This window comes from Phyllostomus discolor, chromosome 3 (genome assembly GCF_004126475.2).
Source record: "Phyllostomus discolor isolate MPI-MPIP mPhyDis1 chromosome 3, mPhyDis1.pri.v3, whole genome shotgun sequence".
In the NCBI taxonomy this organism is placed as follows: domain Eukaryota; kingdom Metazoa; phylum Chordata; class Mammalia; order Chiroptera; family Phyllostomidae; genus Phyllostomus; species Phyllostomus discolor.
This window is the reverse complement of record NC_040905.2, coordinates 136,738,085-136,754,321: the sequence shown is the minus strand read 5'-3', so window position 1 is coordinate 136,754,321 and position 16,237 is coordinate 136,738,085. Positions and strand designations below refer to the sequence as shown.

Here is a 16,237-nt window from a genome sequence, read left to right as displayed (position 1 = left end):
AAATGGACTTCTCTGATATATACAGAGCCCTCCATCCAAAAGAAGCTAAATACACATTCTTTTCAAATGTGCATGGAACATTTTGAAAGATTGACCACATAATAGGACACAAAACAAGCCTCAACAATTTCAACAAAATTGAAATCATACCAAGCATTTTCTCAGACCACAAGGGACTGAAGCTAGAAACCAACCCGAAGGAAAAGAAAACCCCAAAACACTCAAAATCATGGAGATTAAATAGCATGCTATTAAACAATGAATGGATCAAGAATGATATTAGGAAAGAAATCAAAAGGTTTCTGGAAACAAATGAAAACGAACTCACAACAACCCAAAACTTATGGGACACAGCCAAAGCAGTCCTGAGAGGGAAGTTCATAGTGATACAGGCCCACGTAAAAAATTTAGAAACATTCCAAACAAACAACCTAACCCTACATCTACAAGAACTTGAGGAACAACAAAAAGACAACCCAGAGCAAGCAGAGGGAAGGAAATAACCAAGATCAGAGCAGAATTAAATAACATAGAGACTAAAAGCAGAATTCTAAGGATCAATGAATCCAAGAGCTGGTTCTTTGAAAAGATAAACAAAATCGACAAGACTTTAAGCAGACTCATCAAGAAAATAAAGAGAGAAGACCCAAATAATCACAATCAGAAATGAAAGAGGAGAGGTTACAACAGATACCACAGAAATACAAAGATTGTAAGAAATTACTACAAGAACTGTATGCCAAGAAATTTGAAAACCTAGGTGAAATGGACAAATTTCTAGAAAAATAGAATCTTCCAAAACTCAATAAAAAAGAAGCAGAAAGCCTGAAAAGACCAATAACAACAAAAGAAATTGAAGCAGTAATCAAAAAACTCCCAACACACAAAAGCCCTGGGCCAGATAGTTTCACAGGAGAATCTACAAAGCATTTAAGGAAGAGCTAACCCCTATCCTTCACAGACTATTCCAAAAAATCCCAAAAGATGGGAGACTCCCAAACTCTTTTTATGAGGCCAACATCATCCTAATTCCAAAACCAGATAAAGACACAACAAAGAAAGAAAACTTGAGGCCAATATCACTGATGAACATTGATGCTAAAATCCTCAACAAAATACTGGCAAACCACATCCAACAATACATTAAGAAGATCATACACCATGACCAAGTGGGACTCATTCCAGGGATGCAAGGATGGTACAGTATTCGCAAATCAGTAAATGTAATACATCACATAAACAAAAGCAAAGACAAAAACCACGTGATCATATCAATAGATGCAGAAAAAGCATTTGATAAGGTACAACACCCATTTATGATAAAAACACTCGGCAAAGTGGGAATACAGGGAACATTCCTCAACATAATAAAGGCCATATATGAGAGACCTACAGCCAACATCATTCTCAATGGGCAAAAACTAAAATCTTTTCCACTAAGATCAGGAACAAGACAAGGCTGTCCACTTTCACCACTTCTAGTCAATATAGTACTGGAAGTTTTAGCCACAGTGATCAAACAGGAAAAAGCAGTAAAAGGCATCCAAATTGGAAAGAAGGAAACACAACTGTCACTGTTTGCAGATGACATGATAGTGTACATAGAAAATCCTATAGACTCCACAAAAAAACTGCTTGACCTAATAAACAAATTTTGCAAAACAGTGTGATACAAAGTCAATATCCAGAAATCAAAGGCATTTCTGTACACCAACAATGAAACAGCAGCAGCAGAAATCAAGGAAAAAATCCCATTTGAAATAGCAAAAAGAAAAATAAAATATCTAGGAATAAACCTAACCAAAGAAGTAAAAGACCTGTATTTAGAAAACTACATAACCCTCAGGAAAGAAATCAAGGAAGACACAAACAAATGGAAACATATACCGTGTTCATGGACTGAAGAATTAAAATCATCAAAATGGCCATACTACCCAAAGCAATTTACACATTCAATGCAATTCCTATTAAAGTACCAATGGCATATTTCACAGACATAGAACAAACACTTCAACATTTTATATGGAATCATAAACAACCCCGAATAGCTGCTGCAATTTTGAGAAAAAAGAGTAAAGTAGGAGGGATCACAATACCTGACACTAAACTATACTACAAGGCCACTGTAATCAAAACAGCCTGGTACTGGCATAAAAACAGGCACATAGACCAATGGAACAGAACAGAGAGCCCAGAAATAAACCCAAGTCTCTATGGTCAATTAATATTTGACAAAGGAGGCAGCAACATAAAATGGAGTAAAAGTAGCTTCTTCAACAAATGGTGTTGGGAGAACTGGACAGCCACGTGCAAAAAAAAAAATGAAACTCGAGCACCAACTTATACCATATACAAAATAAATTCAAGGCGGATAAAAGTCTTAAATATAAAACATGACACCATTAAAGTCCTAGAGGAGAATATAGATAAGGAAAATCTCAGATATTTCACGCAGAAACTTTTTTACTGACTTGTCCCCTAGAGCAACGGGCATAAAGGAAAGAATAAACAAATGGGACCTCATCAAAATTAAAAGCTTCTGCACAGCTAAAGAAAACAGTATCAAAATTAAAAGAGAACCAACTATATGGGAAAACATATTTGCCAATGATACCTCAGACAAGGGTTTAATCTCCAAAATATATAAAGAACTTACACTACTGCACTCTAAGAAGACAAGGAATCCAATTAAAAAATGGGCAAAGGACTTGAACAGACACTTCTCCAAGGAGGACATACAGAAAATCCAAAGACACATGAAATGATGTTCAATATCGCTAGCCATCAGAGAGATGCAAATTAAAACCACAATGAGATACCACTTCACACCAGTCAGAATGGCCATCATAAACAAAGCAACAAACAAGTTTGGAGAGGTTATGGAGAAAAGGGGTCCCTAGTGCACTGTTGGTGGGACTGCAGACTGGTACAACCACTATGGAAAGCAGTATGGAACTTCCTCAGAAAACTAAAAATGGATCTGCCTTTCGACCCAGCAATTCCACTGCTGGGACTCTATCCTAAGAACACTAAAACACCAATACAAAAGAACCTATGCATCCCAATGTTCATAGCAGCACAATGTACAATAGCTAGATGCTGGAAGCAACCTAGATGCCCATCAGTAAATGAATGAATCAAAAAACTATGGTACATTTACACAATGGAATTCTATGCATCAGAAAGAAAGAAGGAGCTCCTACCCTTTGCAACAGCTTGGATGGAGCTGGAAAACATGCTAAGCAAAACAAGCCAGGCAGTGAAAGACAAAGGCCATATGATCTCACCTTTAACAGGAATCTGAACAACAAAACAAAGAAACAAGCAAAATATAACCAAAGACACTGACATAGAGGACAGGCTGACAGTGACCATTGGGGAGAGAAGAGGGATTTCAGGGGACAATGGGAAGGGTTCATGGGAACAAACTTAAAGGACACATGACAAAAACTAGGGGGAGGGTGGTAATGGGAGGGACGTGGGGAGGCTTGGGTAGGTGGGCTGGATTGGGGGTAAAAGGGAGAAAACTGTACTTGAACAATGATTAAAATAAAATTTAAAAAAAGAAAAAGAAAAAAAAATATATCCAGATGTTTCTCCATATTGATTCATATATATCTTTGCTTTTATTTTTTCACAGTTGCCAATTACTCGATTTCATTGATGCTCTTTAGAGTTTCCTGTAGGGGTCCTAAATTGAGATATTGGTAATGAGTCTCCTAAATGCCACTGAATTGTGTATCTCAGAAGACTAAAGTGGTCAATGTCATGTTTTGTATATTAAACTTTATTAAAAATTAAAAAGTAAGTAAGAAGTAATCTCCACAGAGAACACAGGAAAGAATTACAAAATAATAACAATGTATGATTAACAAGTTAGTAGAGGGATAATGGAATATCAAAATATAAATGATTAATCGAACAGGAGGAAGACAAAGGAATAAATGTGAAGCAGGTGTATCACATAGTTATAGAGAAAATATAAATTCAAATACATTATGATTACTTTAGATGTCAACAGAGAAATACTCCGTTAATAACTTCAGAAATTGTTGCTTCCCATAAAAAGAACAAAATCCAACTTTACATATACCATTGACAAAAGGACACCTCACTGACAATTTGGACACAGAAATGTCTGACGTGATGGGGAAAAAATGCCATGTAATACCTAACATGAGAAAAGCTGCATCTCTACTAGATATACTATAGTAATACCTATATCTATATCTATATATGCATCTGCCTGCAGATAAAAAGTATCAATTTTAATATGAGAAGTAAATGAAGTATGAATGCAGGCCCTATTGCTAGAAATATCTCCTCATTTTAAACAAAGTAGTGTGCTTTAAATGCATTTTTAAAGAGTCTCTCTCTGTGGTTGAAAGTTTCACTTTGTAGCACACGTGAATTTTCATAGTGTAATTATTCTGATAGTGGCTGATTCCACTCAGCCAGCATGATGTCACTGAATGTGAGTTGAGAAGACATACAAAAATCAGCTTGAAGCCAAAAAAAGCCAGCATAAAAGAATCAGTTAAAAAAAAAATTTAAAAGAAACTAAGAAGTAATCTCTGCATACAGCACAGAAAAGAATTATAAAATAGTAATAAATATGATTAATAAGATAGTAGAGCAGTAATGGAATATCAAAATACATATAATTAATCAAGAGGGAGGAACACACCAGTAGCAGATCATGATATTAAATCAGTGTGTTTTCATAATAAAGTATAAAAATACAGAAAGAAAAATTGAAATATCTCAGTGAAGAAAAAGACAAATTCATAGTTAAAATTGTGCAACACGTTTTACAAAACATTTTGCATATACCTTATATGAAATGATGAACAAGTGAAAAATATTATTTAGGAATAAAGAATTATAAACAATCCAAGTAGCAAACCCAACTTCATTGACATACTAACTTCTTTAACCCTGTTGACAAATATTCTAACGCCTGCTTTACATCTCTGTTCCTCAGGCTATAGATGAAGGGGTTCAGCATGGGTGTAACTACCGTATACATGACTGAAGCAATTATGTTTTTGGAATCCCATGATGAGGATGAAAAGTAAACAACAGCAAGTGTCCCGTAGTATAAAGACACCACAAGGAGATGGGAGCCACAAGTAGAAAATGCTTTCAAGAGTCTCTTAGTGGTCGGCACCCTCAGGATGATGGTCCCTATACGAATATACGAGCCCAAAACAATAGCCAAAGGCAAGAATAAAAGCATTCCTCCCTCAGTGAGGATGATCAGCTCATTGAGGGAGATGTCTGAGCAGCTGAGCTTCAGGAGCACAGTGAGGTCACAGAAGAAGTGGGTGATGACATTGTTGGCACAGAAGGACAGTCGGACCAAGAGGACAGTGTGTAAGAGGGCACTGCTACAGGAGATGATCCATGAGGCAGCCACCAAGAGTGTACACAGCCCCTCCCTCATGATGGTGTTATAGTGTAGAGGGTGACAGATGGCCACATACCTGTCATATGCCATCATGGAGAGAAGGAAATTGTCAAGACCACCAAAAAGTATGAAAAAATACAATTGAGAAATGCATCCTACAAAGGGGACAGATTGTTGCCTTGTATGCATGTCCATTAGCATCTTAGGGACAGTGACAGATGACAGAGAAAAGTCAGAGAAGGCCAAGTGGCTGAGGAAGAAGTACATGGGCGTGTGCAGGCGGGGGTCCATCCTGATGAGCAGGATGATGAGCAGGTTGCCCAGCACTGTGGTCAGGTACATGCCCAGGAACAGGGTGAAGAACACACCCTGCTGCCCTGGCCTGATGGGGAGCCCCAGAAGGAGGAACTCACACATGCTGCTCTGGTTCTCAGGCCTCATGCTGCTCTTCTGTCTGCTGGAGGTGAGGAAGGTGTGGGACTCTCACAGTCCTGGAAATAGAAGCAGCATCATCACATCTCACACTGTAATTTTCTGGGAAAATCATGAAATTTTAACTAAACCCTTACTAGTTTTTGTACTACTAAATGTGTGCATCTTTGCTGTAACACAGTCTGGTTCCAGGAAAACAATGAGCCCAAAAAGCAGCCAACAAGACCTCATTGCACATAAGCAGGAGGCATTTACCGTTCCATTCAGCCATTACTTATTGAACATGGAGTCTGCGTTGGGACCACGACTAAGGACTGAGATGCCACATTGAACAGGAAAAGCAAAATCCCCATTTCTGACCGTTTAGATCATGATGAGCATGTAGGGATAACTTGTACACCAGTTCAGGGAATACACTATTCACTGAGGTAGAAATGGAAGATGAGCCCTGAAAACTGGGATCACTTGTGTCTGCCTTAAGTAAACATGAGACTCCAATGCTGAGATGTAGGAATGATGTGACTCTCTGCCTGTGAACCTGTGAAGTCCCATGAACCCACAGCTGTAACCTCAGGGACATTCTAGAAATTTGTGGACATTTAAAGCCACTTGATGCCACAATAGCTCTGAAACCAGAAAAGTCCACAAACTGTCTTTCATAACAGTGCTGAACAGTTTGGTGAACATCTGAGTACTGGATGATGACTTCACCTGTGCTCCCTAACTATATCCATTTATCAGACGTACATTCCCAGATTTTACAGCCACTTCACAGCTGCACTAAGATTTTGTGGTCTTTCCCCTATTTCAGCTTTTAAGAAACAGAAACAGAAATTATACAAATCTATAGGCACAGAGCAGTACAATGGTGGGGAGAATGGTGCACAAACATTTGTATCTTTGTTTATATGATATGCAATATATAATATATAAATGACATACATATGTTACCATTTTCTATACCTCACAGTTACCAAGTACTGGCTGCTTCATGTGGTTCAGTCTAATACATTTGTGTAATCAGCACCCATGCTGTAAACCTTTTCACACAGAAACTTCCCGTTTGTTGGTTAGGGGAGCCAAGCATGATATGTTGTTTTAGAGCTGTACGGACTCCAACTTGTCCAAAATTTTCTTAGTCTGCTTACTAATTTTGTTCCTTCACATTTATATATGCTCCAAGTGACAAAAATTCTCCAATACATACAAATTTTCATACAATAAACAATTCCTGAAAGCCTCTCTAAGATTCACAAGGAAGTGCAATTCTTTCCATTTTATAGATGTAAACTGAGGCCCAGGATTTAAATAACTTTCCAAGGTCACCAGTATTTGAAGGTCATTCTGCCCAATAAAGTCGCACAGTGAGATGCCTGGAATGCCTTTTGCCTGGGATGTTTAGTAAAACTAAAGAGTTGCAACATTCTGAGTGACTCAGTCACACTCAGGTACATGAATATGACAGCAGGTCCATTTCCAGAAACAGGACGTTTTTTGGAGTTTGGTTCCCTCCACTAATGGTGCCCCAGAATGAGGACACTTAAAGAAAAATTGAGGTCATTGATGCAGATCACACACACACACAGTGCTGATTTGTGAATATTACTGACCTGGTACCAAGTTCCCACCCTAAGGTGAGGAGAGCTCATAACATACACACACATACATACAAATCCTAACAAACACTCAAAGGAAACATACAACCAGACATTCATGGACCAGTGTCCTGCAAACACACTCGCAATGCACATCAACACACCTGACTCATGACACACCCAGTAAACAGCTCACCACATATACACTAACACTGCATACATGTCACCAAAAACACACAAGGCCAAAACAAAACAGTCTCCCAAGAAACACACAAAGAGCACATGCAGCCCCAGCCACACACTCACCACAACAGGCAGCACACACCCTCCTATCCTATTAAAAATCAGGGCATACTTCTGTCCCTTCTGACTGATCCCCTTCCTGGGGGAAGGCCATCAGCTTGGGGCAGGTTAGCCTATTAAGTCACAAGTGCACTCATTAAACCACCACAACATGCTATGCACATGGTAAACCACAATGCCATGCACATGGTCACAACAGGCCACTGTACAGAGCAAACCACAGAATACATCCTCCTGCTCTCACACACCAGTGTGTCACCCACAGACACAGCTCACATGTGCACCAGCACATGCTGCTGAGCAGAGGTGTGACCCTTCTCTGACCTTAGATTAGCTCCTCTGAGGTCAGGCGTCTTCCTGTCCAGCACCAGAGCCAACAATGTCACCTCTGATACTCAGCTGTGATGCTAGTACTTAGGGTTGCAGACATGAATCAGGAGTCCCTAATCACAGGCAAGAAGCCAATAACTTGGTGTACATCGGCTAAAACGGGGCCAGGTTGGGTCTAACTCAGGAAGAGTCAGGCTGTGAGTGAAATACGTGTGCACACATGTGTGCACACAGATGCAGCTATCAAACGGAATGTGCACAAGCATACACAGTACCTGAAGGCTCACAGAGACACACAGTCATGAACTGAGAGTCTCATCCATGAATCCACCATCACACAGGCAGATCTGTCCATCAGTGCAGACATCCAGCCTCTCCGACCTGTGCTCTTCATCTTTGGTGAGTTCAGACACCCCCTGCTCCAGACTGTTGCCCAGCTCCTCAGGTTTTCCTCAGGAGTCCTAACATTGACACAAACAGAAGAAACATCTGGGGCCTTAGCACTTGTACAGACTTTCATTTTGTTTAAACAGCCCCAGAGAAATCCCTTAAAAGATAACCCTTACTAATGAGAGGCTGGCACCCAGTCCCCAAGCTTCTAGCTAATTTCTGCCTGCCCTTTGGGGAGCTGCGTGTCCAAGAGCCAGAGGGACTGGAGTCCGAGGGGACAGCGTCCCTGATTCCAGTGATGCCTGGAGTCCTTTTTTCTTGGGCATGTGCCAGCTGGCACAAATGATTTGTCAACTTTTCATTTGGAAATGATTTTAAAGGTACAGAAATGTTATAAAAATGATGTCAGCCCTGGCTGGCGTAGCTCAGTGGATTGAGCTCGGGCTGGGAACCAAAGTGTCCCAGGTTCAATTCCCAGCCAGGGTACATGTCTGGGTTGCAGGCTATAACCCCCAGCAACCGCACATTGATGTCTCTCTCTCTCTCTCTCTCTCTCTCTCTCTCTCTCTCTCTCTCTCTCTCTCTCTCTCTCCCTCCCCTCTCTAAAAATAAATAAATAAAATATTTTTTTAAAAAATGATGTCAAGAATACCTAGAAAGGCCCCACACTGATCCCCCAATGTTTAATGTTTTACTATGTTTACCTTCTGAGTGCATGCATGTATTAATGTAAGTATGTTTGAGGCTTAGGTTTTCAGCAGGTATGCCAAAATGCACGTTATTAAAAGACATGATATTAATTTTTCATGTATTAGTGTTTGAATCCTTGATCAGTTGGCTATGGTGGTATCTGTCAGGTTATCTTATAAAGTTACTATTGTTAAAGTTAATATTTTAACCTGCTTATTAATCACTGCCATTTGAGTAGATATTTTGATGATATATAAACATAACTTTTCCCTTATTAACATTTCAGCCACTATATTTAACTTCCATTGGTGATTTTTTGTTTACTTTCCTGTTTTTAAAAATTGCATTCTTTGATTATGCTGTAACAGTTGTCCCAATTTCTCCCAAGTCTGCCCCCTCACCCAGCACCCCCACTCCCTTAGGCAGTCACCACCCTGTTGTTCACATCCATGTGTCATGCATATAAATTCTTTTGCTGCTCCATTTCCCTTACTTTACATCCCTATGGCTATTCTGTAACTACCTCTTTGTACTTAATTCTCTCACCTCTTCACCGATTTCCCCATACTCCCCTTTCATCTGGCAGTCATCAGCACACTCTCCATATCCATTATTTTGTGTCTGCTGTTTATTTTTGCTTAGTCTGTTTTTCAGATTCAGTTGTTGATAGATATTTGTTTATTGGCATTTTATTGTTCATAGTTTTTGTCTTCTTTTTCTTAAATAAGTCCTTTCAACATTTCATATAATAATGGCTTGGTGATGAAGAACTCCTTTAGTTTTTACTGTGTGAGAAGTTCTTTATGTGCCTTAAGTTCAATTCCAAATGATAGCCTTGCTGGCTAGAGCAATCTTGGTTGTAGGTCCCTGATTTTATTGACTTTGAATATTTCTTGCCACTCCCTTCTAGCCTGCGAAGTTTCTTTTGAGAAATCAGTTGACTGTCTTATGGGAACTCCTTTGTATGTAACTACCTGCTTTTCTCTTGCTGCTTTTAAGATTTTCCCTTTATATTTAACCTTTGGCATTTTAATGATGATGCCCCTTAGAGTGGGCCTCTTTGCATCCATCTCGTTTGGGATTCTGTGTGCTTCTTGGGCTGACATGTCTATTTCCTTCACCAAATAACGGAAGTTCTTTTTCATTGTGTTTTTCCAAATAGATTTTCAGTTTCTAGGTTTTTCTCTTCTCCTTCTCGCACCCCACATGTGAATTCTGGAACATTTGAGGTTGCTACAGAGGCTCCTTACAGTATCCTTTGTTTTCTTTTTGATTCCTTTTTCTTCTTGTTTTTTATTTCCTTGAATTCCAAGTCACTGATTTGATTCTCAGCTTTATCCACTCTGCTGTTGTTTCCCTTTCAGTAAGTTCTTTTTTTTAATTTGTGTATCCTTTGTTTCTTACTGGATCTTTGTTATTCAGTTGAAGTCCTCCCTAAGTTCCTTGAGCAGTCTTATAAGCAGTATTTTGCACTCCGCATCTGATAGAGTGCTTATCTCCATTTTGTTTAGCTCTTTTTCTGGAGTTTTATTCTGTTCTTTGATTTGGGTCTTGTTTCCTTGTCTCTTCATTTTGTCAGCCTCCCTGTGTTTGTTTCTGTGTATTAGGTAGAGCTGCTATGACTCCCTGTCTTAGTAGAGTGGCCTAATGTTGTAGGTGTCCTGTAGGGACCAGTAGCACAGCTTCATCTGTTACCTTAGTTGGGTACTGAAGGTGTGCCCTTTGTGTGGGCTGAGTACACTGTCTTGTTCTACTTGAGTTTTTGTTGTTGCTAGCAGGTTAATGAGAATGCTTTATGCAGGCCAGTCCTGAAATGATTGGCTGTGACCACTTACCACCCACCTCCAACCTCTGTGGAGGATCAGCTGTGCAGGAGCCAGGAGATGGTGCTCTGACATGGTCTGTAGCTGTCCACTGGATGCACAGGCTCTGAGGTTTCTGATGTGGTGCAGGGCACGGTTAGCCACCTCCTGTGTTCTGCCTGAAGCTACCCTGCATGAGCTATAAGGCAATTTGAGATGACTGCTACCTGTGCTGGCCTTGGAGGTTCCCAAGCAAAGCCAAGCTCTGAATCAAGGCTGGCTGCTGCTATGCTAGGCCTGGGGCCACTTAGCAAGAGGTATTGGGGTTGGTGACTCACTGAGGCTGACTGTTGGTTGTTAGAGATGATTAGGAAGTTGTGAAGCATGAGCCAAGACAAGCCATTCATATGGAAAGGCCACTGTTAACAGCTTGGTTGGGTCCATAAGTGGGTGAGACAGAGTCTCAGGGGCTGTGTAGGGGAGGGCAAACAGTGTAAGGCAGGTTGATGGAGTCTCAGATATGGCACCCACATTTGGGTTCTGTGGCTTTGTGGAGGTGGGATTCATAAAAGGGACAGTGGCCTCTGCCTGCCTTTTTGCCTGGAAGAAAACTGTTCCCCAGCTCTCCCCTTGATGTCAGACACTTCAGTTTCTCCCAGTATGCCACTGGTGCCTCTCAAACTGCTAGCCCAGCGCTGGAGCCCATAGAGAGTGAGCCTGAATGTGTATGTGTTTTCTTTAAGAGGACGTGCTTGGGAGTCCAGAAGTTTCTTTGCTCAACTCAATCTGCACTGATTTTTGCAGACAAAAGTTTTGGAGACTTATCTTCCTGGCCCTGGAAATCTGGGCATGGAGCTGCTGTGGGGCTGGGACTCTTCACTCCCAAGATATTCCTCTTAGTTTTTTATCTACCACATTTGGATGTGGGACCAGTCTGTTCCACATCTCCACCCCTTATGCTAGTCTGGATAGATGTGCTTTTTTAATTCCATAATTATCGGACTTCCACTGGACTGAGCTCCTGACAAATCTGAGTGATGGTTGTTGTCTAGTTTAGTTGTAATTTTGATGTGCTTGTGCAAGGAGGAGAGCTGTATTTTCCTTTGCCACCATCTTGATCTCACTGATGATTTCTTTACGACAAGAGAATCACAAATGTGATGACCAGAGGGTAATTTCTCAAATACTGTTTTTTCTCCTATGTCTAATAATTGTGTTCTCTTATAAGAAAGATGTTACCCTTATTCCCCATTCATTTGTTTTCTATTTGTTTATATCATTATGAACTCTTGGATTTTTACTTATTCTCTGAGTGAAAATCCATTACTACTATTATTCATTTCGAATCTCTAGGTGTGTTTATTATTTATGAGGATTCTAAATAATATAAGAGAAGTCAACTAGGGAGTATATATAAAAGGAACAAAATAAGTAAAAACTCGAAACCAAAGACTAAAAGATTGTTTACCCATGGCGGTGGGTCAGGAGAGGGACAGAAAGAATGAGGAATGGGAACATTGTATCTGTATGTGTGTTTGTGTGTATATATAAATAATATAATTTTTCATCCATTTATAACTGTTCAAACCCATCAGCTTGACCTGATATCTCCAATTCTAGTTAACACCCAAGAATCCTTTGCAGTTCTCCTTTTCTGTGTGCAGTGGACCTTTCCCATGAGAGTGAGGAGTCACTCCCTTCTCAATGTTTACTTGAAATAGTTCAGAATCTTGAACTCATACCATTGTAAATGACACACTAACTACAGCTTAAGATTTTGTTTCCTTTTCTTTTTATTGTGAGAGTATATAGACAAAATTCTGGTTCAAGAATTGCTAGGGTACTTATATTATTTCTCTCTTTAGTCTAATTATGGTATTTATTTTAGATATGGTTAGGTTCATTTGTCTTCTTGATTCTGTTTTGCTTTATGCACCACCTCTTCTGTTTAATTGCAAGTGGCAAAAGACAACATGGTCATAACCACGCTAATAATTATACTTACCTCCCATCTCTTCTGTCCACCTTCTCTGGGTAAACCACCTCATTAGGTTCTGATTTATTCTTCCTGTGTTTCTTTTTGCTCAAATGGGCAGACATATGTATATTTTGTATCCCCTTAATTTTTACCAAAAGTTCAGTAGTATCAGTACCCTTTTGCACATTGCTTGTTTCCATTTAACAGTATATCCAGATGTTTGTCCATATTGATTTATAGATATCTTTGCTTTTATTTTTCACAGTTCCAATTACTCGATTTAATTGATGCTCTTTAGAGTTTCCTGTAGGAGTCCTAAATTGAGATATTGGTGATGAGTCTCCTAAATGCCACTGAATCTTTTAAGGCTAAAGTGGTCAATGTGGTGTTATGTATATTAAACATTACTTAAAAGTTAAAAAGAAAGTTAAAAAGTAATCTCTGCATACAGCACAGAAAAGAATTAAAAAATAGTAATAATGTATAGTTAATAAGTTAGTAGAGAGATAATGGAATATCAAAATACATATAATTAATCAAAAGGGAGGAACACACCAGTAGGAGATCATGACACTAAATCAGTGTGTCTTCATAATATAGTATAAAAACACAGAAGCAAAAACTCACATATCTCAGTGGAGAAAAAGACAAATTGATACTTATATTTGTGCAACTGGTTTTGCAAAAGATTTTGTGGATACATTATAAGAGATGATGAACAAGTGAAAAACATTATTTAGGAAAAAAGAATTATAAACAATCTAAGTAGCAAAACCAACCTCATTGACATACTAACTTTTTTAACCCTGTTGACAAATATTCTAATGCCTGCTTTACATCTCTGTTCCTCAGACTGTAGATGAAGGGGTTCAGCATGGGGGTAACTACTGTATACATGACCGAAGCAGTTATGTTTTTGGAATCCCATGACGAGGACAAAAAGTAAACAACAGCAAGTGTCCCATAGAATAAAGATACCACAAGGAGATGGGAGCCACAGGTAGAAAAAGCTTTCAACACTCTCTTGGTGGAGGGAGCCTTCAGGATGATGGTCCCTATACAGATATATGAGCCCAGAACAATAGCCAAAGACAAGGATGTAATCATTCCTCCCTCGGTGAGAATGACCAGCTCATTGAGGGAGATGTCTGAGCAGCTGAGCTTCAAGAGAACAGTGAGGTCACAGAAGAAGTGGGTGATAACATTGCTGGCACAGAAGGAGAGTTGCACCATCAGGATGGTGTGCAAGAGGGCACAGCCACAGGAGATGATCCAGGAACCAGCCACCAGCAGCACACACAACTCCTCCCTCATGATGGTGTTATAGTGTAGAGGGTGACAGATGGCCACATACCTGTCATATGCCATCATAGCAAGAAGAAAATTGTCAAGAGTAACAAAAATTAAGAAAAAATACAACTGAGAAATGCATCCCACATAGGGGATGGATTGTTGCTGTGTGTGCATGTCCATTAGCATCTTAGGGACAGTGACAGATGACAAAGAAATGTCAGAGAAGGCCAAGTGGCTGAGGAAGAAGTACATGGGCGTGTGCAGGCGGGGGTCCAGCCTGATGAGCAGGATGATGAGCAGGTTGCCCAGCACCGTGGTCAGGTACATGCCCAGGAACAGGGCGAAGAACACACCCTGGTGCCCTGGCCTTATGGGGAGCCCCAGGAGGAGGAACTCACACACGCTGCTCTGGTTCTCAGGCCTCATGCTGCTCTTCTGTCTGCTGGAGAAGAGGAAGGTTTGGGAAATCTCAGAATCCTAGAAGGACAACCAGGATCATCACATCTCATATTGTAATTTTCTGGGAAAATCATGAAATTTTAACTATACCCTTATTAATTTTTTGTACTACTAAATGTGTGCATCTCTGCTATAGCCCAGCCTGCTTCCAGGAAAACAATGAGCCCAAAAAGCAACCAACAAGACCTCATGACACATAAGCAGGAGGCATTTACCGTTCCATTCAGCCATTACTTATTGAACATGGAGTCTGTGTCCAGACCTCGACTAAGGACTGAGATGCCACATTGAACAGGAAAAGCAAAATCCCCATTCCTGACAGTTTAGATCATGATGAGCATGGAGGGATAATTTGTACACCAGTTCAGGGAATACACAATTCACTGCAGCAAAATTGGAAGGTGAGCCCTGAAAACTGGGATCACTTGTGTCTGCCTTAAGTAAACATGAAACTCCAATGCTGAGATGTAGGAATGATGTGGCTCTCTGCCTGTGAACCTGTGAAGTCCCATTAACCCACAGCTGTAACCTCAGGAACATTCTAGAAATTCATGGCCATGTAACCACTTGATGCCACAATAGCTCTGAAACCAGAAAAGTCCACAAACTGTCTTTCATAACAGTGCTGAACAGTTTGGTGAACATCTGAGTGCTGGACTGAGGACTTCACCTGTGTTCTCTAACTATATCCAATCATCAGACTTACATTCCCAAATTTTACAGCCACTTCACAGCTGCACTAAGATTTTGTAGTCTTTGACCTATTGCAGCTTTTAGGAAACAGAAACAGAAATGATACAAATTCAGTAGGCACAGAGCAGTACACTGGTGGGGAGAATGGTGCATAGACATTTGTATCTTTGTTTATATTATATGCAATATATAACATATAAATGACATATATCTGTTATCATTTTCTATACATCACAATGACCATGTATTAGCTGCTTCATGGGGTTCAGTCTAATACATGTGTGTAATCAGCACCCATCTCTAAACCATTTCACACAGAAACTTCCCGTTTGTTGGTTAGGGGAGCCAAGCATGATATGTTGTTTTAGAGCTGTAAGGACTCCAATTTGTCCAAAATTTTCTTAGTCTTCTTATTAATTTTGTTCTTTCACATTTATATACTCTCCAAGTGACAAAAATTCTTCAGTGCATACAAATTTTCATACAATAAACAATTCCTGAAAGCCTCTCTAAGATTCACAAGGAAGTGCAATTCTTTCCACTTTATAGGTGTAAACCGAGGCCAAGGATTTAAATAACTTTCCAAGGTCACCAGTATTTGAAGGTCATTCTGCCCAATAACTTCTCACAGTGGGATACCTGGAATTTTTTTTTTGCCTGGGATGTTTAGTAAAACTAAAGAGTTGCAACATTCTGAGTGACTCAGTCACACTCAGGTACATGAATATGACAGCAGGTCCATTTCCAGAAACAGGACGTTTTTTGGAGTTTGGTTCCCTCCACTAATGGTGCCCCAGAATGAGGACACTTAAAGAAATATCTAGGTCATTGATGCAGATCACACACACACACAGTGCTGATT

General features: G+C 39.9%; 2 protein-coding genes across 2 annotated transcripts; both read right to left on the bottom strand.

Annotated features, from left to right (window-relative positions):
* Positions 1-4,912: 4,912 nt before the first annotated feature.
* LOC114491014 (olfactory receptor 1J4-like) lies at positions 4,913-5,875 on the bottom strand. The gene has a single exon (XM_028505162.2). The coding sequence runs from the start codon at positions 5,849-5,851 to the stop codon at positions 4,913-4,915; it is 939 nt and encodes a 312-aa protein (XP_028360963.1). The 5' UTR covers positions 5,852-5,875.
* A 7,835-nt stretch (positions 5,876-13,710) lies between these two features.
* LOC114491021 (olfactory receptor 1J4-like) lies at positions 13,711-14,649 on the bottom strand. The gene has a single exon (XM_028505174.2). The coding sequence runs from the start codon at positions 14,647-14,649 to the stop codon at positions 13,711-13,713; it is 939 nt and encodes a 312-aa protein (XP_028360975.2).
* Positions 14,650-16,237: the final 1,588 nt, after the last annotated feature.